The sequence below is a fragment of the Dioszegia hungarica genome (genome assembly GCF_025882075.1).
Source record: "Dioszegia hungarica strain PDD-24b-2 chromosome Unknown MKK02contig_32, whole genome shotgun sequence".
NCBI lineage: Eukaryota > Fungi > Basidiomycota > Tremellomycetes > Tremellales > Bulleribasidiaceae > Dioszegia > Dioszegia hungarica.
Window position 1 is genome coordinate 24034 of NW_026515781.1, and position 25081 is coordinate 49114.

Here is a 25081-nt window from a genome sequence, read left to right on the forward strand (position 1 = left end):
CCTCCCCCTATCCTCTCTTGCTCATTCATCTCTCAGTAGATATAGCAGGTCCCACATCTACAGCTCTGAACAGATCCTCGTCTACACCCCAGCACAAATTTTGATCGACCCGCGATGCCCTCCTTCCGCGCATATCTCACCTCCTGGATGGTCTGGGGATACTACTACCGCCGAAAACACGCTACCGAGCAGGAGCTCCTCCTCAGTGTCAGAGACAACTGGAAAGGCAAATTCGCTGAGGAGGTCGTTCCTCCCTACATCTCATCTGCTACAGAGACGATTGCTGTCAGCGAGGAAAAGTTCAAGGGGGATGGGAAGGGCGGGCAGGAGTGGAAAGTCTTTCATTGTGCTGTCCCTTCCGGTCGAGGTGAGGTCGGTGCGGCGGACAAGGTGGTGATCTACTGGCATGGCGGCGCCTTTATACACGCTGTAAGCCGATCTCTCCCTTACCAATCAACAAGGACTCGGCTGACGCGACAGGCCGCATCGCAGCATTGGGGCGCAGTCCACCGGATCGTGCGAGATCACCATACCCCCGTCGTCTTCCCCCACTACACCCGCGTACCCCTCAGCACCGCAGACGACTGGTGTCGCAATGCTCTCCAGTTTGTGCTCAGCCTCGCCTCGGATCCTCGATACGCCGGCAAGAAGCTCGTATATATGGGCGATTCAGCGGGAGGTTGGATGAGCCTCAGATTCAGGATGCTTCTGTGTGGGATTCTGCTGCGCGAGGAGGAATTGAGCGGGATGAAGATAGGGGAGGATACGAGACGGAGGGTGAAGGAGCTACTGGATGGAATGGGCTCCACAATAATGATCAGCCCTGTGGTGAACTTGGAGATGTCAGATGCGCTAGAGGAGAAAGACGCTCTAGTGAGTTCCTCTCTGGGAAGGAGAACCTTGGATATAACTGACATGCTAGGACCCTTGGCTCAGTATCGCCATCTTCCGTATCATGCGCCGGATCTGGATACGCGGTCCCTCCTGTTGCCCCGAAATCGACTTTGACCTCCCCGCCGAGCGGCCCGCCATCGCCTCTCAATCTGACAGTACCGACGCTCTCTACTCGGACGGCCGATACTCGCTCAATAACGGTCTGGACGTCTTCAAGCGGTACCACGACGTGAATCCCAGTACACCGCCGTTCCACCTACTTACGATGATTGGCACTTACGATCTTTGCCATGTTGGGTGCGAGGATATGCAAGCGAGGCTGGAGAAGCTGGGGAGTAAGGTGGTTAAGGCGGACTACATTGAGGTGAGTCTTGATCCTGGAGAAAATGGCAGCAAGAAGGGGAACGAGCTGATATCTCAGGCGGAAGGTTGCGTCCATGTCTATCCGATACTCACCATGCCCGAGGCGGAGATGGCGTGGGTCAAAATTGGGGAGCTTTTGAGAGAGTAGGTCGAGGGGTTGTGTCGCGCGGCTGCTCAGGGAGCAAGGAGGAGGGAGCAGGGGGCACGCAGTGTAGATCTTGTCAGTCCGTGTACACTGCCCAGAGCACATGTTCACCGCATGCACGATCGCCCTCCCTACCAGCCGATCACGCACCCAAATTTCGCTGTGTCGGTGAGCTATAGGCTGGCTCAGTGGTCGATCTCTGTTATCATCTGCCACTCCCCCACGTCCCCACTCTGCCGACTTTCGCATTTCGGCTATTAAATCCCAGTTATCCGGGGTAGCTATCGTCGCCCCTTCACTAGCTCCTTTCTGTCTCTAAACTGCACCCATAAATAGCAGCAGCCCCCACATCTGTACCTGCACTGTCCAGCTCATCTGGACCCAGCACTCACACGGTTCATCCACTCCAAATGCCCTCCTTCCGCGCCTACCTCACCTCCTGGGCCGTCTGGGGCCTGTACTACCGCCGGAAACGCTCCTCAGAGCATCAACTTCTCATCGACGTCCGAGATCAGTGGAAGAGCGAGTATAAGCAAGAGGTTGTTCCTCGTTTCATTGCTGCAGCGACGGGCACGATTAGCGTGACCGAGGAGCAGTTCAAAGGGGACGGGAAGGGCGGACAAGAGTGGAAGGTGTTTCACTGTGCGGTACCTGCCGAGGCTGGAGCTGCTGGGGATAAGGTGGTAGTGTACTGGCATGGCGGAGCATTCATCAATGCTGTAAGTCTAAACCTCCTGATCGCCAGTAGAGGAGTATAGCTAATAAACAGGCTGCCCCGCAGCATTGGGGCGTAGTTCACCGTATCGTCCGCGATCACCACCAAGCGGTCGTCTTCCCCCAATACACCCGCGCGCCCCTCAGCACTGCGGACGACTGGTGCCGCAACGCACTTCAGTTCGTACTCGGTCTCGCCTCTGATCCGAGGTACAAGGGCAAGCAGATCGTTCACATGGGCGACTCAGCCGGCGGGTGGATGTCTTTGAGGTTCCGGATGCTGCTGTGCGGGATACTGCTCGGCGAGGAGGAGGTCAAGGATATGGAGGTGGACGAGGCTGTCAAGGAGAGGATCAAGGAGGTGATGGATGCGATGGGACCGACAATCCTGATCAGCCCGGTGGTCAATCAGGAGATGTCGCAGGAGCTGGAGGAGAAGAATGCTATCGTGAGTCATGCTAGAAAAGCCAAATTTCCGAGCTGATATTCCAGGATCCCTGGCTCAGTACGACCCTCCTCCTGGCCACTCGTAGCCTCTGGGTTCGCGGACCCGCTGGCTCTCCCGAGATCGACTACGACCTCCCTGCCGACTATATCGTTCCTCCGCCGCGGTCAGACCTGACCGACAAGCTCTATTCGGACCCGCGATACTCGCTCAAGAACGGCGTGGATGTGTTCAAGCGCTACCACGACAAGTATCCCGGTACACCGCCCTTCCACCTCCTTACGATGATCGGAACGTACGATCTCTGCCATGTAGGCTGTGATGTGATGCAGCGGAAGCTAGAGAAGCTGGGCGACAAGGTGGTCAAGGCGGACTACATTGAGGTGAGTCTTGGCCTTTTTGCGTCTGAGTTCTCTTGAGATGAATATATCCAGCGCTGATCTATCAGGAGGAGGGCTGTGTTCATGTCTACCCTATCCTCAATATGCCCGAGGCGGATGTAGCGTGGGTCAAGATTGGCGAGCTGTTGAGGGAGTAGGGTTGTTCCTGAGGCGTGAGGTGGACGGGTGTGTATTGTATCTTTCTCGTTTTATCTTTCTGACTATCTACTCTCGGTCGGCCATCTATGTATCTCTCACCTGATCGGTCCTTGTCCCATTGGCAGCAGCAGCCGCTGGCGCAGCAGCTGATGCAGGACGCAGCAGGACAGGCAAAGTGCAAAGTGCCACATTCCGCTGCAGCCCCGAGCGCCACTCGGAATTACGTCATACGGTCCAGACCTGGCCGGTTGAAACATCCTCTTGTCCTTACTTCCCTCCCTCTCTCATCCTTCTACCTCTCCGCAACTACCCATATTCAAGCTCATTATACTGCCTAGCCACGCAGCAGGGACACATTTTACGAAGTCGAGAACCCTTCGAGCCGAGCACGCAAAAGAGCAGCCTTCAAGCGAGGACTCTTGCTTTCCTCCCCAGAAAGGAAGTCACTTGGTTGACTGATCGACCTTGATCCTGCCTACCGCTTGATCCTCAAGTACCGTCAGCCCGTGAGTTACGTTCTTACATGATGAGTGGATGCGAGGAGCCTGGAGCGGATATGCACCGGTCAGGCGCTACGCGGACAAGTAAAAAGCGGGGTCGAGAAGCCGACAATTCTGAAATCATCACGGGGCTGGGTAGCTGGGGATCCATCTAGGCAGGACCCGAGACGAGAGCGGCCCTTGAGTTTGGACCTGATACCCGGCATCGTGACCTTACACTGATCCCTCAGAGCTCTGTCTCCGACAAAATGTCCTCCGAGCTGGTCAACAGCTCTTCCCCCTCCACAGTCCCCGCCACCCAGCCCATCACCTCTTCCCCCCTCGCACCCTCCGATGCGCCAACCAAGCCCTCTCCCAAATCCTCCACTCACAGCGTGCAATCTACCCCTCAATCAGCTGCGTCTCCACCTATCGACCCTTCTCAGCTGAACCACACCCCCGCGCCCATCCCTATCCCTGACGCCTCTGCCGTCGACACCGAAGCCGGTGTCACCTCCCCACCGCTAAGGGCACCCGTAGACCCACTCGACTCGGCGTACCTCGACAACAACCCGGGCGGGGAGCCTTCCTCTCACCCCACGGTGGCGGAGACGGGCAGTCTGGCGCGAAGTCCTAGCAATGAGGAGGGCGGACCGGGCCCCAAGAGCGGTCAGCTGGCGAGAAAGGAGAGGAAACAGGGAGAAGGGATCATCAAGCTGGGCAGCTTCGGAGGAGAGGGGCTTGTGGCGAAGCCTCCGATGGGATTGAGGAGGGGGAGTGATGATGCGGTGGAGTAGGGGCTGGATGAGGAAGGCAGTAGCGGGAAAGGAGTGGCTCGGGATGATGCGGGAGAAAGACAGACAAGATATAGGAGAAGAAAGATCGCTCAAGCATATCATCATGTACAGTAAGGTCTCGAATCTGACCCATTCGCATCTACTGATCTACTGACCATTTCTGACCGCAATCAACACTTCCTACCCAAGACTTGTGCCGCTGCGCCAGGCTATCACCAGAATATATCGCTCTCCTCTGCCTCTGCTGGACTTGGCGGGACCTGGAAGCCCGAACTCGGCGTCCGTGCTGGCGGCCAGGGCGGGCGCGGCTGATTTGCCAGGACAGGATCGATATTGCTGGACAGCGCAAAGCGGAGACCCTCGTCCCATGCTGACCGCTCGGCCGGGGGTACCGCACTGGCGCTCTGCGGACGCGACATCTCGGCTGATCCCTCTGGGAGATATGGGGGATGGATGTAGGGTGGGTGTGACACTGATAAAGAACGGGGTGGATAGGGATGATCTTCAGGGCTGTAGGTCAGCTTCGATACTGCTCGAGCCCCATAAGAGTGTAGACTTGCAGATAAGAGGACCCAGCCTGCCCGAAACCTAGCCCTTGCTCCACCGCACTCTCATCGTCCCCTTCCACTTCTGGCTCCCTACACGCAGACACCTGCCCTCCTCTCACGTCCATATTCGGTCTGGAGGCGAATGACTTGGTTCCCGCTCCAAGACACTCTTGCCTAAACTGCTCGAGGTCCGCTGGTGAGCTGAGCGGTGCGCGTGCCCAATAGCTTGACTTCTCCGCGGCTGTGCGCGTGCGCAGGGGACAATGGGGCAGTGGAGTATGCTACAAGTCAGCTCGACTGTTCATGACATTAGATAGAGGCATACCTGAGGCTGAGAGCGCAGGATCTGCTGCACCCCCTCCATCTGTAGAAGATACCATAACGCGTCTTCGCACATCAGAGCGCGCTCCTCCGCTGCTTTGCCGTACCCTGCTATCGGTCCCCTGGGCATATCAGCTGTACCCATGACAGTACTCAGTACACGTACCTCTTTCTCTTCACAGAAGGGTAAACACAGTCCTCCCCTGCGCGCTCGCAAGGTTCGCATCGCGGATACGTGTGATCGCACTGCCATCAGCTAGATCGTCGTGAGGGAGCTTACCTTTCGCTTTCGCGATACACAGCGGTTGCAAGCCCTGTTCGCTTCTGCTTGTACTTCTGCCAAAGACTCTCCTTCTTGCGGCGACACCTTCATGGTGAGCTGTGCTGCTTGTCTACGCTAGTCTAGAGGTGAAAGAAAGATAAGAGGAGAATGAGTTGAGTGGGGGAGCTGGGGAGACCACCCGGATTAACGTTTTTCCGCTTTCGGCCCTGCCCCGGAGTTACGCTTTTCCCCCGTGTCCACCCGTCGCTTGCCCTCCATAACTCCCTTTTCATGCCACCTAGCTCCATACATACCACAGCAATGAACGTGCGGACTAGAGAGCACGGGAGATTTTACATCGGCCCAGTAAGTCTCCTCACGACCCAAGCTGACGGAAGAATGGCCACCGCCGATTTGCCGGGTCCGCCTCGGGCGTCTATCTGGCTGACACAATCCGACACAAGCTAGCCTCCCATCCTCAGCGCGACGGTGGCGTCATGGAGGCCTTCATCTCTCAGCTCGAGGGCCTACCTCCTGCGCGGGAAGAGCAGCCATCGTACACGCCCTACCTCCTCACCGCGGGCGACTTTTCGGACGAGGCGGAACTGCGGTCAAGATTCAATACTTACTTTGCTAATTGGCATCCCCTCTTCCCGTTCCTGGACGGAGCATACCTTCAGGGTGTGTTCAAGCGGTGCGCTGGTAATGCGCGGGCGGGCGCGGCGGTATTTGAGGGGATGGGTGGGGAACATGCCCTCGTACTGAGCGCGATATTCCGCTCCATCTTCAGCATCGGCGGAACGGGCAGAGCTGGACCTGGTATCCCCATCTTTACAGACTCGACCTCGGCCAGCACCCTTGCGATGGTCGTACTCGGCGCATGTGAGTCTAATCGACTCGACCACATCTCGACCGTCCAAGCTCTTTTCGCCATCGAGCTCTCCCTTTACTTTGCCAGGCGGTTCCGTCCCGCCTCGCACCTCTCTGGACTCATCAACAGTACGTCCCATCATCTCCGTAATGCTGACGCCAGAACTCGTATTTGAAGCTGGCCTACACCGCTGTCCCTGTCGCTACCCCACAACCTTTGATCTCCCCTCCGAAAGGGATCTACGCAAACGCCTCTTTTACTCCATCTACGTCCTTGACCGGTTCCTCACTCGGCATCTCGGTGCGCCCATCACACTCCGGGATATCGATATCGATGTTTGTCTTCCAGGCGCTGCGGAGATACATGGCGAGCCTCCCTCTTCGGTCGGATCCACCGATCCTGCGGCCACCAAATCCACCAAGCGTAAGCGGGACAAGGAGAGAGAGGACGACACGACCCCTGCTTCGCCTGTTCCTGTCCATCCCTCCAATCCTCAGACGCACGATGGCGCTCCGCCCGGATCGGCCCAGTCGCCAACGACGCCGTTTTCGGAGAGTCAAACGAGGGCGTCAGCGGTCAATAAGCTCATGCCGGCGTTCTCGCTAGCTCAGCTGGCCGGGATCATGGGGAGGATCATGGAGACCTTCAATGGGTCGAGGAGATGGAGGGCTGCCGATGGTGAGCCGCTTCTCAGAAGCAGTGGATGACCCGCTGATGATACAGCGGAGGATGCTATGCGGATAAGGACGGAGCTGGAGGAGTGGTGGATTGACTTTGAGCTGGACATGCAGGACGTCACTCAAGTAAGCTTATCGTGTTTCCCGTCCCTATGGGCACCTGTCCTATGGACACGTCCATCCTCCTTCCCAAATCACTGCATCATCTATGCTTGTGCTCAGCTGATTCCCAGATCCAAACCACCGACTCGCGAGGACGGTACACCGCTCTCTTCCGCAGCCTATACAACCAAAACCTCATGCACATCAACCGCCACTCCCTCTCCCTTCCTCCCGAGTCCATACCGCACCGTAATGCCCTACAAGCCATCATCCTCGCGGCTCGGACGATATGCTCGAGCCTCTCCATCGAGCTGGGGCCTTATCCTGGTTCTGCGGGACCAGGTTCAGCTTCAGGGTCAGGCGGTTCGAGAGGGGTCGGGCCGGCGGGGATAGGGCTGGTATGGCCTGGATACGTGGATATGGTGTTTGATGCGGGGCTGGCGTTGATGTATGGGACGAAAGTCTCAGCTAAGCTGGCGGATGATCGGTGAGTCTCGAGTTCTAGGGGGAGCTAGCTGCAAGACTGGTCGAGCTGACTGTCAGTGCCGCTGCGGGAATACGACAGGCTGTACTCGTTATGGACAGGCTGGCGGAGGTATGGGACGGTCTGCAGCCAGTTGTCATGGTGATCAGGGAGTTCAACAAGCGGCTGGACCCACATCGGATCGCTTCTGGAACAGGCGACGTGAGTCTCCTTTTCGTTTCCTTTCTTTCCTCACCAATTTCCTCGCCTTTAACATGACTGTCGCCTTCAGTAAAATCTGTGGCGCTACCGGTCCGCTTTCTATACGTATCTTGGTACAGAGATCTAAGGCTGACTTGGCAGACCCCCGACCTCTCCCTTGACTGGCTCATCGGCACAGACTTCAACCTCGAAGCCAATCCCTCCGGTCCAGAGTACATGTTCCTGCCAGGTTTCGGCGCTGGTCTCGGCGGGAACAGCGGGATAGGACCAGGTAGTACAGGGTTGGGCGGTATGTCAGGTGGCGGGGGTGCGGGGATGGGCATGCCAGGCGGAGGCGTGGGAGGAGGGGGGGAGTTTGGGGGCAATGCGGATCTGCTGCACTCGTTCAATCTTTACGCTAATGGGATGTGGCCTGGGCCTATGCCGAATGCACAATCTTGAGCTGCGCGATCGCAAGTTGTGCCGCAGCTGACAGGCTTGCTTGAGCGTGTCACCCGTCATCGGCTGGACTGATCATTGGCTGGACTGAAGCTTGAAGGATGTGAGAGTAGCGACAACATGTGCATCCCTTGATTTCCCAGATACTATAACTTCTGATACACCCCTCCTCCGCCCAAGACCAAAGACCTGATTTACACGACGTACTGGAAGTGCGGGTTTTGGCGCTAAAGATATCAGTCTTTGTTGCGCATGTATACCGGTAGAGAGAACTCACATCCGTCAGATCGTCGAAAGACCCCTCGGTGGCCTTGCCATAGTCCATCCCAGCGCGACGCATCATCTCGGCGAGCTCGACCTTGTACGCGTCGGCCTCGGCGGTAGACATGATGGACATGTCCTTGATGTCGGCGGGGAGACCGAGAGCGACACGCTTGGCCTCCTGGCTGCGGTTCAAGCGGGCGAGGTAGAACCCCATCCAGATGATGAGGAGCTCGAGCACACACCAGCAGCCAATGTCGACGTAGAGACCAGTGGGGTACTGCGGGGCCTCGCTCGCGAGGTAGACCTGGGGACCGACCGTGTTACCGATAGTGAGGGCTGCGAACACTGCGGGTCAGCGGGAGCACGAGGCGGTGCAGGCAGGAGGAGGAAAGACGTACTGGTGGCGGTGGTGACGACTCGCTTGGTAGTACCCGCGGCGTTAAGGTTGCACCAAGAGATCAACAGGGGCTGGATGCACGAGAAGACAAAGGCGACGTAGTAGCACCCCATGAGCGCGTTGGGCTGCGTCCGGGGGACTTGGGTGAGACCGATGGCGCCAGCGATGGGGAAGAGGACGATCACAGCGAGGACGGGCCACCTCATCTTGATCCGGTTGGTGACGTAGATACCGATGAGGAGACCAGTGATACCGATGGCGCCGGTGGGGATCTGCATGAGGATGGAGGTGAAGGTGTCTGATGGTCAGCAGAGCTCAGAAGTGAAGGGACTAGAAGGACGCACCAAAGCCAAAGCCCTTGGTGATGAGACCACCGAAAGCGCCGATACCGCCTGAAGGGCACGCCGCGCAGAACCACATCGCAGCCCAAGCCCATGTCTGCCTGTCAGTCTAGCTCCAGCTGCAGAGTAGCCGCCACTCACCTTGATGTCGCGGTAGGTCTCCCAGACCTGAGACCACTTGAAGGTGGACGACTTGGTACCAGTGTTGTTCTCCTTGAGACGATCGAGGGCGATGATGCGGTCGTCCCCGTTCCGGAGGAACTTGGCGGTAGTGGGCGAGTTGGGCATGAGGAACCAGACGATGGGGGCGAGGAAGAGGGAGAGAGCGCCCATGGCGAAGAAGATGACCTGGTACTGCTTCACAGAGGTAGCAGTGACCGCGGCCCGCCCGACGCCGTACGAGAGGAGAGGACCGATAATGGCGGCCATACTGTTGGCGATCTGGTATGCGATGGTCCGGTAGGATTGTTCACTATCTGTCAGCAGAGGACCGAATGAGTGGGAGATAGACATACCGACGCGTCCACCACATCTGGGTGATGAGGACGAAAGAGGGAAGGATGGTAGCTTCGAAGCATCCGAGGAAGAAACGAGCGAGGATGAGACCGGTAAAGTTGGTTGCAGCTCCAGTGCACATGGTGACGACCGACCAGCAGATGTAGTTGAACATGACCCAGTACTAATCGTCAGCTCGGCTAGGAGGTAGATGGAGGCATAGCTCACCTTGACCGGGACCACGATAAGAGCATATGCGGAGAGGGGCTGGCAGACGAATTGGGCAAGGTAGACGACAGAGGTGAGCCACGAGTACTGCGAGCCGACCAGTTCCGGCGTGGTCTCCTTCTGCAAGTTGAAAACGGCCGCGTACGAGACAGACGATTTGTCAAGCTGTAGGTCAGCGCAGCTCTTATGGGCGGGGTCGAGACATACCTGCTGGACGAAGTAGGTCAAGCACATGGGGAGACAGACGTAAAGGTCGATTTTGCGAAGGACGCGTTTCGCCTGAGCGGCCGTGTACTCGAACTCGCCCGCCTCGGCGAGGATCCGCGCAGCATCGTCCAGCTGTGTGTTGGCGGCGTACTTGGGCTTTTTCGGGTCGTCACCGTGCTCGAGCTCGGGCGCGTGCTCGTACTGCGAGTGGATGGCCTTCTCGTCCTCGAGGGGAGCGGAGGTGATCTTCTCCGACATGATGAGTGAGCGAAGATGTATAGGCGGGGTGAGAGAAGTGAGTGGCGATGTGGAAGAGATGAGGGGAGAGACAGCAAATCCCACTATATAGGGCGGACCCCGTGATACTGTCGGGAAAGGGGCAGCACAGCTCAGCCGATCATCTCCTACGCGTCCGGACCTCGACCGGGGCTTCCGTCGCCTCCTCTCTTCCCCCAGCCCCCTCCGGTCTCCGGTGCACCGGGCCCCCACTGTAGATCGTTGTGCCCCGGACCAGTACCGGTTACTACAAGAAGTAGATAGAACAAGGTGAAACTCGGGACAATAGCTGGTCCATGCCGAGAGGGTGCTATTTTAGGCTCGGATGTCTTTCCTCCGCGTTTGAGAGCTGTGTGGCGACCGGCCGGTTTGTGGCCGATGAGATCGACGGGGTATGCTGTCGGTCCGCCTGATCCGACAGACTGAATGAGGCACCGGCGGAGGGCGTTTCAAGTGGGCTGTGAAGGGTCGGCGCATTCCGGACGAGCTGACGGCGTAGAGAGGCAAGGGAGCACCAGGGAGCCGACGCTCGGTGCGCCTGTGGCCAGCTGTGCCATCACAGATGGCATGTTGTCTCATGGTGCGCACCGCGAGTCTGGCGGCCCGCGGCTGACTTGGCAAACAGCTAGTCCTGCTGGTATCTACGCTGACCGCTGGTCGTTCACGCCGATATCAGTCTCACGAGAACGATCATATCGGATGCGCAGGAGAGCGAGAACTTCCGCTATGAGCGGGCGAGCGGTGTATGGTCTTGCAAGATGTGCATTGCGTCACTGTCGAAGAACGCTCGGTCAGCCCGCGCAGGGGCATACACTCACTTACTGATCTGACCAGTACTGTCAACCTCACACGTGTCGGAGCGGCTGCTCCTTTCCATTCACCCCACGATAAGGGGAGAACAAAGGATCATTCGAATGGCGCAATAAGCTGTGCATAGTACGGGTGAGCTTGACTAGCTGCCTGTGTGCTGATGGCTCGCTCGTGTCTTTTACATATTCTGACCCAATACACGCCACACCCCTGTCTCACTCTTCCCTTAACACCATCATACTTGTCTCACTGTCAGAAATCACCGGCAGTCATCATGTCGACACTTACGGAGTCGGCTGGCTCACAGACTTCCAGTCAGCTGTTGCAGAAGCTGGTGGCGGGGCAGGAAGAGATTCGCCAAGCTCAGAAGGAGCAGGCAGAGCTGCTCAAAGACATTCGAGACCGGGCAAGCGCTTCAGACAAGACGATCGCCACGATCGCTACCGATCTGGACAAGACGTAGAAAGCTGTTTCGGTCCTACTACGGGCCAGGTATCACGAGGAAGGGTTGAAAGAGGCGAAAGTCCAAGTTGCTGATTTGCTTGAGATGATGGACTCAACAGTCAGCCTGACTGATTGGCAGGTCAGCGATATCGGCAAGCAGATATCTGACTTGGAGAGCGCCGTCACACAACTGCGGAGTGGCAGCGGCCGACCGTGGTGGCGTACATCGACACGCTCGTCTTCCGCCACTGATGTGGCGACCCTCCGGGAGAAGAAGGACAGACTGGAAGAGACGATTGCTAGAGTCAGGCGCGAAGGCCTGCAGAAGTGGCAAAGTCTCAGCTCCCAAAAGGACACCGCTTCAGCGATTGTGAGGGAGCATCGGGACGGATGGACCAGGGTGATGGAGGATGCGGAGACGCTCGCTATCTGACTGGCTATGGGCCTGCCGGAACCAGCACTCCCGAGCGAGCGTTGACCCCTTCTGTGCTCATATCATTGTCATATCCGTATCCTTTTCTCGTACAATACCCCTCTCGTGCTTGTTCCAGATGTATATATGTATACGTATAGAGTTGGTGGTCAGGGCAAACATGTCCACGGCCACCGATACCAAGCCCAATACAGTCCACCTGTGGCTGATAATGGCTTCCAGGCCGAATTCGGACCAGGTCATTTCAGCTAATCGCTCGCTACTGGGTAGTATCAGGCAGTGCTGTTGTCAATAGTGCTGTTTATTCGGGATCGAGAGGCCTATTGAATGGTAACATCCCAGCATCGTTCACTAGCCTGTCCGTCGTCAAACTTCACCGGTCGAGCTGTGCTCATTGACAAGGTGTATCCCACAATACCACGTGCGAGACGCCGCAGAGCACGACCTCCGTCCGCTCTACCCGTGGCGTGGCCAGGCTACCAGAGGGGCGCCATGCTTGTCATCATCACCATCCCCCTTCCCCTACCCATTCATCAGATAGCATATTCAAATAGACACAGTACATCACAACTCGACAATCGGTACGAGTAAATTGGCGCCGCGACTAAAACAGAGCTTGAGCCCACATTAGGCGCAACCATGGCCGAGGTTCAGGTGCTGCGCTTTGGCAGATCGAGCCTCTGCTCAAGATACCGCCATGGAGACAGCGGCGACCGCACTGACGAAGGCTGCTGATATCTTCATGCACACTCTCGATTAGATCTTGTGGACGGTCAAAGCGGTGGCCACTGGGATGTCGTGGCTCACGGATGCTGAGGACCGGTCATCAGCGCCCAAGGGGCAAGGGATGGCTTCGAGCGTGGCATCGGCGCTCAAGGCAGACATCCCCTGGCTGAAGACCCACAAAGACGAAATGGCTGCACTAGTCGCTGAGTGCCGTCGATTGCGCGACATCTCCATCCGCCACGACACGAGAGAGGCTGACCAGAGTCAGGCGAAGCTGATGGAGCTGTGGCGGACGGAACTTGCACAGCTTGCTGCGCGAGGGCAGGCTCTGAACGCGTCTCAGGTCGACTCAGTTGGGGGTGCGGTCACCAACAGCGATGATACAGAGGGAGCAGTTCCGTGAGGAAGTAGTGGGTGGTGGATCAGGTGGTCTTCTGGATGGACTGGTGATGTGTCAAGAGTGCGACGTTGTCCGATATGAAGTCATGATGATTCTGTCGACGAGGAGAGCGGCCATGTGTACATGTGATGTAACAGATTATTCATTGAATAATTCAACAAGCCTTAATCAGAAGGCTGAGGCGCTCCGCATGACAGAGTACAGACGCAAGAGCAAGCTCAAGACTCGCCACCCTGCTCTTGCTGCCACATTTGCCACCGACCCAAAACCGATGACGTAAGGGCGCCGAGCGGATGACGAGGCGCTTGCACCGCCGACTTTGACCTTGCTCCTTGCTTATATCAATCTATCATCACCAGCAGTCAAACATCCACCTCCCAAAACCGCTACTATCACTAAGGGTTCACTCGCAACTGCCCCTCAGCATCCTCAAGATCTACCTCGACAAGCAAAAGCGCCATGCCCACTGATCTGCCCTATGCCGCCGAGGCCGAGTCCTCCCTCTCCTCCGAAGAACTAGCTGTCAGTTCAGCTTCTTCCGCCGCGCAGCTGGGCGAGTGTCTTGGGACATGGTGCTGATACGTCGTAGGTTCTGAGATCGCAATACTACAAAGAGATTGAGCAGGGACATGTCACTACTCAGTCAAAATTCAATTACGGTAGGTCCTCCTCTCCGTGGCTGGCGCTAGCGTTCGCTGCTGCTGGCAGCTTTGAGCAAATACCTGTCAGACTGAGCCTGTGGCTGACGACCAGGCTGGGCTTTAGTTAAGAGCCCAACGGCGGAACAGCAAACGGAGGGTGTAAAGCTTCTTCAGGGTGAGTCTCGCCTCGAGCTTCTACCTTCCTACCCGCCCATACCTTTGTCCTGGTCGATCCTCTGGGTCGTGAAGCTGACTATACTCAGAGATCTACTCGGCATCCCCCTCTCACCGGAGAGAATGTACCTACTACATCGCGGTCGGGTATTACAAGCTGCGTAATTACGCCTATGCTCGCAAATTCAATGGTCAGTTCACCGTTACACGTCACCCACGCTATTTGAGCTTGGTACATGATCGGAGCTGATACTTCAGACCTGCTACTAGCTGTCGAGCCAGACAACATGCAGGCCCAGTCGTTACGCATGCTCATTGAGCGGGCTGTACAACGGGATGGGTACATCGGTGAGTCATCCTCCTTCTCCTATTCTGACACCATCTTTGCCTCACGTCGACCTCAGAGCTGGAACAATTGCTGACGCTTCAGGTGTGGGAATCCTCGCTGGAGGAGCAGCCATCACCGGTATCGTCTTGGCCAGCATCTGGAAACGGGCTGCCAGGCGGTGAATATAGCCCACGCCCTCCCTTCTCGCTCCTTCGGTCTCCATCTTTGGCCTTCCGAGTCCTTGCCAGCCTGTCAATATGTTGTAGCTCTATGGATATGAATGCACATGATCTTTTCTACCACACCTGCAGAGGTGTGCTCCGTAGCTACATGTCCGATGATACCCGAGTACTGCCGCCGGTTACTGATAGCCAATGCATATTCGTAATGCTGATTAGCGGAATCAAAGCTATTTTTCTAATCAAACCCTATCTGCCGGCGATCAAGAGATGGTCGACGACATTTTCCCATCTCCATCAGCTACAGCATCCGTCCAATCGCTTACAAGCCATACAGAACGTGCTCACCATCTACTGATACCTAACCTGGTGGTATCTGGCCCCATACGCCTGCTCAGCAACCAAGTCTGCGGAAAAAACTGCTCTTGGAGAGCTTGACCCAATCGCCCAGGAGCGATTTTACGGAAATTTGGTTTCGGCCGATAATCTGATAGTGAGTTGATGATCCTGCTCGATGCTGGGGTCCTGGGCGAAGGAGATCAGGCGGAGCAGATGGGGTGTCTCCGATCAGCTGGTCGAAAACGATGCGGCTGTTAGATCGCGCCTTCCAAGCTCTCGGAGCTCCAGCAGTACCACATTTACCATGATCGCCAAGAAGGGCAAAATAGCTGACCCTTCAGACTTGTCTGTCCCACATTCCCCTCAGCACTAGCAAGGATGAAGGTCGACCCCGCCTCTCCCTCACCTTCCACTTCCGTCCCCTCCGTCCACGTCCTCTCCCACTCGGCACACCTCCACCCTGGCCAACCAGGGCATCACGGCGAGACATCGGTCGCGCTGGAAGAAGAGGATGACCATGATTATGAAAGTCTGCCGATTGGGCATGGATGGGGGACGAACATGCTCGCTGGCGCATTAGCGGGGATCTCGGAGCATGCGGCGATCTTTCCGGTGGACAGTATCAAGGTGGGTTGAGCTTGTTCAGAGGTGGAAACAGGGGAGCTTGAGGTTGGAGCTGGAGCTTTGGTATGGACCTGGACGGAGGGACATCACCTAGCTGGGCGTGATGATGGAGATGAGCCATAAAGTGCGGAAGAGCTTGCTGACCTCCAGACGCGAATGCAAGTCCTCCCCTCGCTGAACGCTACCGGCCTTCTCAATCTCAACACCGCGGGCGCCGCTACCTCTGCCGCTACCGCCTCAGCCACCGCCTCCTCCTCCCTCTCCTCTAGCGCCACCTCCGCCCTCAAATCCACCGCTACCCCCTCCGCCGCCAACCCCGCATCCATGACGGCCGCCGCGAACCGCCAAGCCCTGACGACATTCTCGCAGCACCTCCGCTCGGTCTCTACCGGCGAGGGCATCCGGACGCTGTGGCGCGGTGTCGCGTCGGTGATCATGGGTGCTGGACCGGCGCATGCGGCCCATTTTGGGATGTACGAGTTTGTGCGTGAGATCAGTGGAGGACGTGGGGATGGGTGGGGCGGGGTCGGAGGGACGGCGGTGGCGGGTGCGGCGGCGACGATTACAAGTGATGCGTTGATGAACCCGTTTGACGGTGAGTTTTGGTCTGGGCTGGGTTCGCTGGGTTCAGGATTGTGGGCGATCTTTGGGGGTTGAGCCTCATGAGAGGAATGGGAGAGGAGGTAGACCATATGGCAAAACGGCGTACGATAAGGAGATCTCAAGGAGAATGGAGTGGGGAGCGCCTCGGGGCGGCAAGGAGGGCGAGAATCATGTCTGCTTGGAATCCGGAAATTGGGCGAGGGACTGGGAGACTTGATGGGCTCGGCTGGGTCTGGAGATGGCTACGTGCTTGTGCGAACCTTCTGACCTTCGGCTCCATGCTCTCTCTTCCCTTTCTGGCCTCTTTCCATCTCTGCGTTCCTGAGCTAACCCGGCAGTCATCAAACAACGCATGCAAATCCGCAACTCGCCACACCGCTCCGTCTTCTCGTGCGCTCGATCCGTCTACGCCTCGGAAGGTCTTTCAGCCTTCTACGTCTCCTATCCGACGACAATCACCATGACGGTCCCGTTTACGGCGGTGCAGTTCTCGGCGTACGAGTCACTCAAGGGACTGATCAACCCGAGTGGGGTGTATAGTCCCATGACGCACATTGTGGCGGGTGGGGTGGCGGGTGGGTTGGCGGCTGCTGTGACTACGCCGTTGGATGTTGCGAAGGTGAGTTGGAGTTTGAGAAGAGAGATAGGATAAGGGTCGGGTATCGTACGATCTCGGCGTGGGATATGGAGCTCTTTAGCGGAGAAAGGGGACGAATCGAGGCATACGGATATGGGACATATAATGTCGCCCTTGGAAATCAGAGCTGATGATGCAGACCCTCCTTCAGACTCGCGGATCCTCCGATGACCCCAGAATACGAAATGCGCGCGGTATGGGCGAAGCTTTGAGGATCATCAGGGAACGAGATGGGTGGAAGGGGCTGAGAAGGGGCATGTTGCCGAGGGTGATGACGGTGGCGCCGAGTACGGCTATCAGTTGGATGAGTTATGAGTTCTTCAGTAAGTCCTTCGGTTTCAGTCTTTGCCTCGGTCAATGACACGGGGATGGGACAGTATTGACAGAGATGGTTGAGGTCAGCGCGGCGAGGAGGCGAGATGCGGGCGGAGACGGAGTACAGCTGTCGACAAATTCGGTCAGATGGAAAAAGTGGGGGGTGAGGGGTATGCGGGGATCGGACCAGCACGGCAAGCTCAGAGGGACATCGCTGACAACCCTGCAGAAGTCCTTATACGGCAAAACGGCGCATTACCCGAGACGGGCAAAGCGACACCTCGGTAGTGCAAGCACTGAGCCTATATCATCCGGGAGGCGGACGGATCTAGAATATGGAAGTAGGGATGACGGTTGCTCTTCTGGCGGATGGCATCTCATTTCCTCATCTGCTGACAGGCGTCGTCGAAATGAACATGAAAGCTCATTCGGGTCAGAGCTGATGGTGGACCATGATGATTCCCACTAAATATCTGACTGCGATCATGTCTTGAGAGGGGTCTCAAAACAATCTGACAGGTCCAACGTGTTCGGGCCTATGCAGCGCGTCACACATCGTGAATGGTGGGCGCAGGTAAGTGGCCCCCAACTCCTTACATCGTTTACAACCCACGTGTCTACCGACGCCAACCACTGGGAAGCTAGGTGGAGGGACCGGTCGGACCGTGAGCGAAAGCAAACGACCATTTCTTCTTCTTTGCCTTTTCCCGCAGTGCGGACTCTGCGGCCTCCGCTGTGCTGATCAGGTCCCTCCTTCCCCAAAGTCCCCCGATGTACCCCGTGAATTCGCTCACGCTCTCATCCCCCATTGCAGCGAGAGACGTCTGAAGCTTGGACATTGCCTCCTTCAAGCTCTCATCATCCTCGACGTGTGTTGCAGAGCTGATCCATCGGATCGAGCGGGGCGAGGGGGTTGAGGAACCTTCCGGAAAGTGTGGGGGCACTGGGGGGACTGGCGGTTTGTCGGAAGCGCTGTAGCATGTGGTGAGCGGTGGTACATAACCTCGCAAATTCTGCCACAACCCAGGAACCCCCGCCCAGTGGACCTCTATCTCGGGGTAGGCTTGCGTGAGTGCTTTGAGCCAGTAGGCGATCGGCCCATCACTGAAATGCTCGTCATATCGGTCACTTGAGCCTTCCCGCGTGGACTGGAACACGATATGCTTCAACGATGGAAAGTTGCCCTTGCTTGCGAGCTTCAACACGCAAAGGCTAGCGAAACCGTCGCTCTGGTCCGACTGCAGCTCGTCCTGTCTAGATCTGCTGGACGAGAAGATCTGCGGGATGGTCCAGACGTCCTTCTTCGCTTCAGGGCTGTCGAGTACCGCCTGTACTTCAGGGCTGCCGAGAACGTCCTGCACTTCAGGGCTGTCGAGTTTCGCCTGGTCTGCTGCAAGCTGGATTTTAGCCTCCCACGCATGTCTCCAGAGACAGTCATCAGATGGGCAGCCGAAAACAGACCGCAAACTTTCCGCTGACAGAGAAAAGCATCTGGAAGTTGTATTCTCCTGGGCGATCTTGTTCCTTCTGCGACCGAGCACCGCAAATCTCTGTATTTATTAGCTTTGACACGTGTCCCGGTACACCCTCATGGTAAATGTGGAAGAATCGCACTCTGCTGGCTAGCATCCATGACTTCTGGGTGTCCGACATGAGGAAACACTGCGACGGCCCCACCAGGGCTGAGCGGTCTCTCGACCCGAAAGTCAAAGCCTCGTACACCATGTAAAGGGCATCGTCATGTAATAGTGTTTGTGGGGGGTCTGACATCGTACGGGATTGTGATCGCGTGCTGGATTACCAATCAGCGAGACGGTGAAGGTATTGTAAGGTGGCAAATGTGAAGTTGGGCGGGATACTCGGCACTCGCACCGGACATCCACCCTGAATCATCGTTGAGTAGCGCTCCTTTCATACCATACACTATAGTGTGCGTCACACCATAGCATGCAAGACTGCACTTCACCCTTTGTGGGGGCACTCCGTTGTGTGTTGTGCCAGAGCTCGATGTGGCAAGCGCACAGGGCGCCACAGCTTTGATGCGCCCACCAGCCTAGGAGTAGAGGCTCATTGTAAAGATGAGATACAGTACAAGAATACCCACAGAGTGTCAGATCGACGAGGTGAATGTCACCGTTGTCGATGTCCGGCTAGATTCGAGAAAAGGTGCATCGAGGTATGCCTGGCTCTGTCTCAGTCAACTCCTGACCCTATGGGCCCATCGGGCGTCCTCGCACATGCTTGCCAGTCCGACTGGCAAGATCCGGGTTGTACTGGCATGTACCGCCTACTCTGCCGTCTTTTCTTACTGCAGAGAATATATCAGTCGCTTGCCCTCTCTACATCGGGCTACTTCAAATGTCCTACCCCGGTCGTATGTCTCAGGATTCCCGCCGAGCCAGTGAAGGCGGATCGAAGAGTCGGCCGGGGGAAACGATGCCCAAAGAGAATGTAGTGTGAAGCCATCAGCAACGCACTCGCCTTCACCTTCGAGCTCCGATTGATAGATCACATCCCGCAACTCCGGGAGATAACTTGATCCACGAGGGAACCAAGATGTGAATTCGCCCATGAAAGCAGATTGCTCTTGTTCCGCCAGCAACAATTCTTCTTGAGTGTGCCGCGCGAGACGGCGCACGGTCAGCTTGTGTACGCCTTTCCATTTCTGCGATATCATGATTCGGCTGGCAGTGGCATTGGCGTCGTCTGAGAGGAAGGCGGTAATGCTTTGACCTGGAGGCACATTGAGCACCCTCCGAATTTTCTCAAGAGTGAGGTCGATGCAGGTCGCGCGTTGGCTGTCCTCAGTCGGCGTGATGATGCTCCGAAACCTCTACTGGTGTCAAGGATTGTTTCTAATGGCGGCGGTCTGGTCACATGCACTCACCTGACATATCAAGGCGATAGGCAGCCACGACTTGGTTCGGAAAGTGTTCTCGTTCCCGTCAGGGACCAAGAGCCACTCGTCCTCGGCCTGTGCGGTTGCGAGAATCATGGCCCATATTTCCTCAGCTGCGTAGGGCAAAGGCTCATGAACGGCATCGTTGGTTGCTGAATCAGGCGAGGTAAGCGTGCTGGATGGCATGAAGGCTGTTCAGTGCTGTATAAGTGCTGTGCGGATGGGTCCTGAGAGCAAGCGAGACTGATGTCTAGATTATGGCACTTGAGATGCCATGGGAAAGGCCCTTATCACGACATGGGAGCCTTCGAGTCTCCTACGTCTGAAAGGATGATCAGTGCTTGACCCCATGCGAGCACAGGCAGGAGCACTCTCATCCTTTGCTGAAGTCGCATATATCAGCAAGTACTAGTGTTGGACCGGTGTCGAGGGGTACGCCGGAAAATGTCATCTGAGGACTCCCACCTCGCTGTTCCTATGTCGGAAAGAATTCCGTCAGATCGATGTACAGCAGTGACCCGCAGCGGCTGATCGCAGCCGGAGCTGAGGAAAGCCTAGCTAGGGAAGCAAGTGGGCCGGGTGGCGACATGAGGGTGTGGCACCTGCATGCAGCTGGTACTATCCGCCACACTCAGCCGAGTGACGTAAAGGAATGTAGACGTGCTCCCCCCACTTTAGGTGACCTTGGCTGCAGCTCCTTCGACCTTTGCCTTTGCATATGCTCTATCTCTTCATCCAGCAGCTATCTACCTACCCGTATAGAGACGCATCACGCCCAGCAACATGGACGTAGACGACGACGATGCTTTCTTGTACGGCAACGAGCCAGCTGCAGCTCAGCCGGTGGAGAGCGCGTCCGCATCAGCAGGGTCCATCAAGACCGAACAACCGAATAGTAAGCTGTCATGCCTCGACTCGGTGGAGCGTTGGAGCGGCGAAGCGGTTGGGCAAGAGATCCATGATGGCGTCAGGGAAGCTGCGGTATGCGTGTGTACTGTATATAATGCCTATGGCCGACTTTGCCGCATGCATTGTGTTGACGCTCCAGATGTACCTGCCCAAACTGCGCCAGCTCCGCTCGTACCGTCCAGGGTTGCTGCTTCTCTGGGTGTCAGCTCTGCCATGGCAGCGTGAGTCTGTTGTCAGGTGCTGAGTCTAGATCTGTACGCGGAGCACTCAGCTGACTGGCCAGATCCCTCGCAGCGTACGGTATCGACCCATCCGCTGCGGTAGTCGAGCCATCTCTGGAAGATGGAGGCGTCGAGGAGGAAGAAGAGCAGGACGATGATAGTGATGACGATGACGACGTGACCTTCTTCACTGGTCAGGCTGGAGGGCGTGCTCTTGATCTGAGGTAAGTAGATCATGCTGCAACGTATCAGATGATCTGCGGGAGCTGACTAGACAGAAAAGCTCAACCAGCGACGAGCAATGTGATAGGGATAGGCAAATGGGCGCATACGTCTACCGGACAAGCGCCTCCTGCTGCGTCCCCAGCTGCTCCTCAGCCCCAACGAGGTAGGTCACCCTCCTACAATTCAGGGAACTGAGCTGACGCCTCAGCTCCCCTTCACTCCGCTGTCAACGCCAACCAGACCACCGAGTACAACCCCGCCCCCCGTCCTGGGCCATCCGCCTCAGCTACTCCTGTCCCCGGTTCTAACGCCTATCCTCAAATACCACCATCAGGCGATATAGGAACCGCCCCGAACGTTCTCACTCCCTCAAATCAACCCACCTCGAACGGTCCGCCCGGCGCCGCCAACTTCCCCCACTCTACGCTCCCTCCTGCACATGCTGCATCGTCACATCCAAATATCGATCCCACCCACCCCTCAGGGATCATCCCAAGCTCTAACAACTCGGTGTATGAGATCGACTTGGCGATTTTCGAGGGATCAGGTCAACCCTGGAGGCGGCCAGGAAGCGATCTGAGCGATTGGTTCAATTATGGATTTGACGAAACATCATTCCCCAAGTTCTTGCGGTTCAGGGCGGAAATGGAGGCAGGTCGGGCAGCTATGGTAAGCTTCTCTGGATCTCACCGGTGATATAGCTAATCCGCAGATGACCACTTCGCCCATGCACGCCATCCCCCCCGAGACTATCCAGATGGTCGGCAACTCCCTCCCTCCACTCACCAACCCCGCCGCCGCTGCTGGTCTGCCAAATTTCAACCTCAACCCGCAGATGCTGCAGCAGATGCAGCAGATGATGGGGATGCAGGGGATGGATATGGGGATGATGGCTCAGATGATGGGGAATATGGGCGGAGCAGGAGGCGCGAATGCGGGCCAGATAGGCCCAGGGGGTCAGGTCGGGAATGGGCAGATGGGGATGCCGGGGCAAGGACAAGGACAGTTGCAGCCTGGAGTTGCGCAGGTCAGACCAAGTACGTTTCTAGCGGGATGATTACCTGGAGCTGGCAATTCGGCCGCTGCGCACGCAGCAGCTGCGGTTGGATCGAACCACGGGTCATGGGACTGTGCTAATTGTGCTAGATCCGCCGCAGAGAGCATCTGCCACTCCCGCTCCTTCAGCAAGCCAAAACGGCCAAGAGCCAGCCGAAGAAGTCAAGCAGGAAGAGCAAGAACCCGTGAGTCCCTGTACGTCCTTTGCGGGTCGTCGCTGATAGCCAGATCGCTGAGGGCTTCGCCGACCCAAACATCGCTCAGCCCGGACAGCCGGTACAGCCAGGGATGGGACCGAGAGGGAGGGGCATGATGCGAGGTATGCCTGTCCGAGGAGGAGGTATGGTCCGAGGCCGAGGAGCAGGTGAGCTTTCCCTTTTCCGACTTGCCATAGGGACTTTAGCTGACTTGATAGCTCCACTGGGACCCAGAGCAGGGACCGGCCCTATCCCCACCGCGCCAAAAGGCCCCAAAGCCGGTCGATTCCGGGACAAGGACCGCGTCGAAGCGTCCATGTCAGGCGGTCTGGACTACGGTGGCGGCGGGAACGGCGGCGACGCGCGAGAGCCCGAGAGTCCTAGTGTCAGCAATAGCGCCCGACCCAGTCGGAGACGGAGTCCAAGCAGGAGCGGATCCGACCGCAGTCCGAGTCGGAGCAGAGGGAAGAGTTACTCGCGGAGCACCAGCCCGTCTGCTACTGCTCGAGGCGGAGGAGCGAGCGGGGCCAGCTCGCCCGATAAGCGCCGGCGAGCGCGCGAGGAGGACGGGGAGCACGGGTCCAGGCGGAGCGGGGGCGGCGGGGGTAAGAGGGACCGGAGTGAGAGTCCGCGGAGGAAGAGTAGTCGGAGTGGTACGAAGGACAAGGAGAGGGATAGGGGCGGGAGAGATAGAGAAAGGGAGCGGGAGAGGGATAGGGAGAGGGCGAAGCGGAAGCGAGATGATGGGAGTTTGGCGCCCGGTGTGGGGCTCGGTCCCGGCGGATGGGGAGAGGATGAGGAGGCAGGAGGGGAGAGGCGATCAAGGTGAGTCCTGCGTTCAATTGGGGCGTAGTCTTGATCAAGCTGATGGTTTAGGCGGAGGAGAAGCTATTCCGATGAAGGCGAAGAAGCGGACCGGCAGCCCAAAAGCTCTACTAAGCGGAGATGATTCAGCCTAGAGTACTTGTCAGGATTCAGACCAAATCTATGCATAGCCATATCCTGTTGACGAGGGTGTATTGTCGACATGAGCAGACAGCTAGTACATGCTGTGATGTGATATGATCTATGGCTTTGGATTCTGCGAGCGCATAGCGTCGTGCTCCTCAATTTGTCCATCGCATTCCCAGGGGTACGCGAGCCAGACGTCCGGTGTCTCTTGGGCTGCAAAGTACTGGACGCCAGAGGGGAGCTCGCCTGCCTTTTCCTTCAGTCTGTAGAGTCAGCTCATGACCTTGATATGTAGATTGCAGCGGACGACTGTCAAGGGCTCGGTCGGAGATAGGAGAAAGGGGCTAAGGAGGAGCCATCGAGGGCAAAGCAAGCGTGGGGGAATAGGTAGAGCTGAGACTTACTTGTTGTGCACGACAAAGATACCGAGCTTGGTCGTTTCTCTGAGCTTCTCCCTGTCTTCCGTGTTCTCGATGAGCTGGAGTTGTTCGTCAATGTCTTTTTGGAGTTCGCGGATGAGATATCTGTCCGGTCAGCTGGGTACTGTAACAAGGCCAAAGGACAGGGACGCGTGCGACCGTACGGGTGTGTCTCAATGAAGATTCATCAGGATCACGGTTGATATGATGAGGAAAGATGGTGGCAGAGCGGAAAGCGTTACTCACATCAGGGTTGTCCGTGTGTCGTCTACCTCGTCCACGATCAGGATACGACGACCGAGAAGTCCACCATGTTTGAAGGTCTTGCCCAGCTGGTACGGTCAGCTCGTCTGTATCTTGGAAGCATCACGTCCGCTAGGTAACGATAATGATACACGGAGAAGAGCAGATGGACTTCACTTACTGTTGAAAAGTCAAGCCATTGTGTGCGGACGACCTCCTTACCGACAACTTCCGCAATCTGGTATATATCAGCCACGGTCCAAATACGAGCTATTGCCTGCTTGGCAAGTCGACACCTCCGCCCATGACACCATGAGTATGAGTAGATGTGACTTACCCCGCCCATGGATTCGTACAATGTCAGGCCGACAGCCTGGATAGGGATATTCCTCTTCTTTCCTTCCGTGGTGGTCTTGAGGAAGGTGCGGAGGATACGAGCGGGAATGAAGCCTCCACCGCCGATAGCGATGAAGAGTGTCGGTTCTAGGTGATTAGCTCTGACTCAGATGCTCCGCAAGGGGATATGCGGTACTGCAACGCAGCGAAAGACAACAGCTGAGGACATACCAAACTCCTTCTGGATCTTGGCGGCACATTGCTGAATGCTGTTGTGCACGTCGTTGTAGCTCAGACGGATCCTGAACAGTCAGCTCACTATGACCCAGACCGGACTGTGGTGGCAGATCAGCTTACATGGGTACTTCAGCGTCTGCGTTTCCCATCTTGGCTGAACTTGACTTTGGTGGTGGAGAGGAGCTCGAAACGCAAAGATAAGAAGTTTCAAACGGACGCGGAGTAACGGCATCGGCCATACTAAGAC

General features: G+C 56.9%; 11 protein-coding genes across 11 annotated transcripts; 7 read left to right on the top strand and 4 right to left on the bottom strand.

The window, feature by feature from the left end:
• Positions 1-114: 114 nt before the first annotated feature.
• On the top strand, positions 115-1405 carry MKK02DRAFT_30709 (uncharacterized protein; the record flags this gene model as incomplete). Its single annotated transcript, XM_053088116.1, has 4 exons — positions 115-429; positions 481-873; positions 923-1258; positions 1316-1405. 4 exons carry the CDS (start codon positions 115-117, stop codon positions 1403-1405), a joined length of 1134 nt encoding a protein of 377 aa, XP_052941481.1.
• Positions 1406-1812: 407 nt separating this feature from the next.
• On the top strand, positions 1813-3099 carry MKK02DRAFT_41333 (Alpha/Beta hydrolase protein; the record flags this gene model as incomplete). The annotated part of the gene is made up of 4 exons (XM_053091524.1): positions 1813-2121; positions 2172-2564; positions 2609-2944; positions 3010-3099. The coding sequence occupies 4 exons, from the start codon at positions 1813-1815 to the stop codon at positions 3097-3099; spliced, it is 1128 nt and encodes a 375-aa protein (XP_052941482.1).
• A 749-nt stretch (positions 3100-3848) lies between these two features.
• On the top strand, positions 3849-4376 carry MKK02DRAFT_30711 (uncharacterized protein; the record flags this gene model as incomplete). Its single annotated transcript, XM_053088117.1, has 1 exon — positions 3849-4376. One exon carries the CDS (start codon positions 3849-3851, stop codon positions 4374-4376), a length of 528 nt encoding a protein of 175 aa, XP_052941483.1.
• A 212-nt stretch (positions 4377-4588) lies between these two features.
• Positions 4589-5375, bottom strand: MKK02DRAFT_41335 (uncharacterized protein; the record flags this gene model as incomplete). The annotated part of the gene is made up of 3 exons (XM_053091525.1): positions 4589-4886; positions 4949-5205; positions 5250-5375. 3 exons carry the CDS (start codon positions 5373-5375, stop codon positions 4589-4591), a joined length of 681 nt encoding a protein of 226 aa, XP_052941484.1.
• Positions 5376-5828: 453 nt separating this feature from the next.
• Positions 5829-8283, top strand: MKK02DRAFT_41336 (uncharacterized protein; the record flags this gene model as incomplete). Its single annotated transcript, XM_053091526.1, has 7 exons — positions 5829-5873; positions 5906-6506; positions 6541-7056; positions 7102-7181; positions 7289-7644; positions 7701-7842; positions 7984-8283. The coding sequence occupies 7 exons, from the start codon at positions 5829-5831 to the stop codon at positions 8281-8283; spliced, it is 2040 nt and encodes a 679-aa protein (XP_052941485.1).
• A 191-nt stretch (positions 8284-8474) lies between these two features.
• On the bottom strand, positions 8475-10470 carry MKK02DRAFT_35562 (major facilitator superfamily domain-containing protein; the record flags this gene model as incomplete). Its single annotated transcript, XM_053089203.1, has 8 exons — positions 8475-8507; positions 8558-8889; positions 8943-9239; positions 9286-9379; positions 9424-9754; positions 9798-9961; positions 10006-10170; positions 10213-10470. 8 exons carry the CDS (start codon positions 10468-10470, stop codon positions 8475-8477), a joined length of 1674 nt encoding a protein of 557 aa, XP_052941486.1.
• Positions 10471-13760: 3290 nt separating this feature from the next.
• On the top strand, positions 13761-14626 carry MKK02DRAFT_21310 (uncharacterized protein; the record flags this gene model as incomplete). Its single annotated transcript, XM_053086396.1, has 6 exons — positions 13761-13823; positions 13891-13960; positions 14055-14117; positions 14206-14307; positions 14375-14464; positions 14547-14626. The coding sequence occupies 6 exons, from the start codon at positions 13761-13763 to the stop codon at positions 14624-14626; spliced, it is 468 nt and encodes a 155-aa protein (XP_052941487.1).
• A 714-nt stretch (positions 14627-15340) lies between these two features.
• MKK02DRAFT_21276 (putative mitochondrial iron transporter of the mitochondrial carrier family) lies at positions 15341-17429 on the top strand (the record flags this gene model as incomplete). The annotated part of the gene is made up of 5 exons (XM_053086387.1): positions 15341-15593; positions 15828-16181; positions 16528-16808; positions 16966-17149; positions 17371-17429. The coding sequence occupies 5 exons, from the start codon at positions 15341-15343 to the stop codon at positions 17427-17429; spliced, it is 1131 nt and encodes a 376-aa protein (XP_052941488.1).
• A 353-nt stretch (positions 17430-17782) lies between these two features.
• MKK02DRAFT_41339 (uncharacterized protein) lies at positions 17783-20226 on the bottom strand (the record flags this gene model as incomplete). The annotated part of the gene is made up of 3 exons (XM_053091527.1): positions 17783-18509; positions 19619-19974; positions 20029-20226. 3 exons carry the CDS (start codon positions 20224-20226, stop codon positions 17783-17785), a joined length of 1281 nt encoding a protein of 426 aa, XP_052941489.1.
• A 597-nt stretch (positions 20227-20823) lies between these two features.
• On the top strand, positions 20824-23597 carry MKK02DRAFT_41340 (uncharacterized protein; the record flags this gene model as incomplete). Its single annotated transcript, XM_053091528.1, has 10 exons — positions 20824-21021; positions 21089-21174; positions 21233-21394; positions 21449-21558; positions 21604-22064; positions 22108-22432; positions 22542-22636; positions 22680-22815; positions 22867-23473; positions 23525-23597. The coding sequence occupies 10 exons, from the start codon at positions 20824-20826 to the stop codon at positions 23595-23597; spliced, it is 2253 nt and encodes a 750-aa protein (XP_052941490.1).
• Positions 23598-23714: 117 nt separating this feature from the next.
• Positions 23715-24983, bottom strand: MKK02DRAFT_41341 (putative transferase; the record flags this gene model as incomplete). Its single annotated transcript, XM_053091529.1, has 7 exons — positions 23715-23862; positions 24004-24123; positions 24265-24350; positions 24443-24499; positions 24599-24744; positions 24829-24899; positions 24955-24983. 7 exons carry the CDS (start codon positions 24981-24983, stop codon positions 23715-23717), a joined length of 657 nt encoding a protein of 218 aa, XP_052941491.1.
• Between the last annotated feature and the right edge of the window lie 98 nt (positions 24984-25081).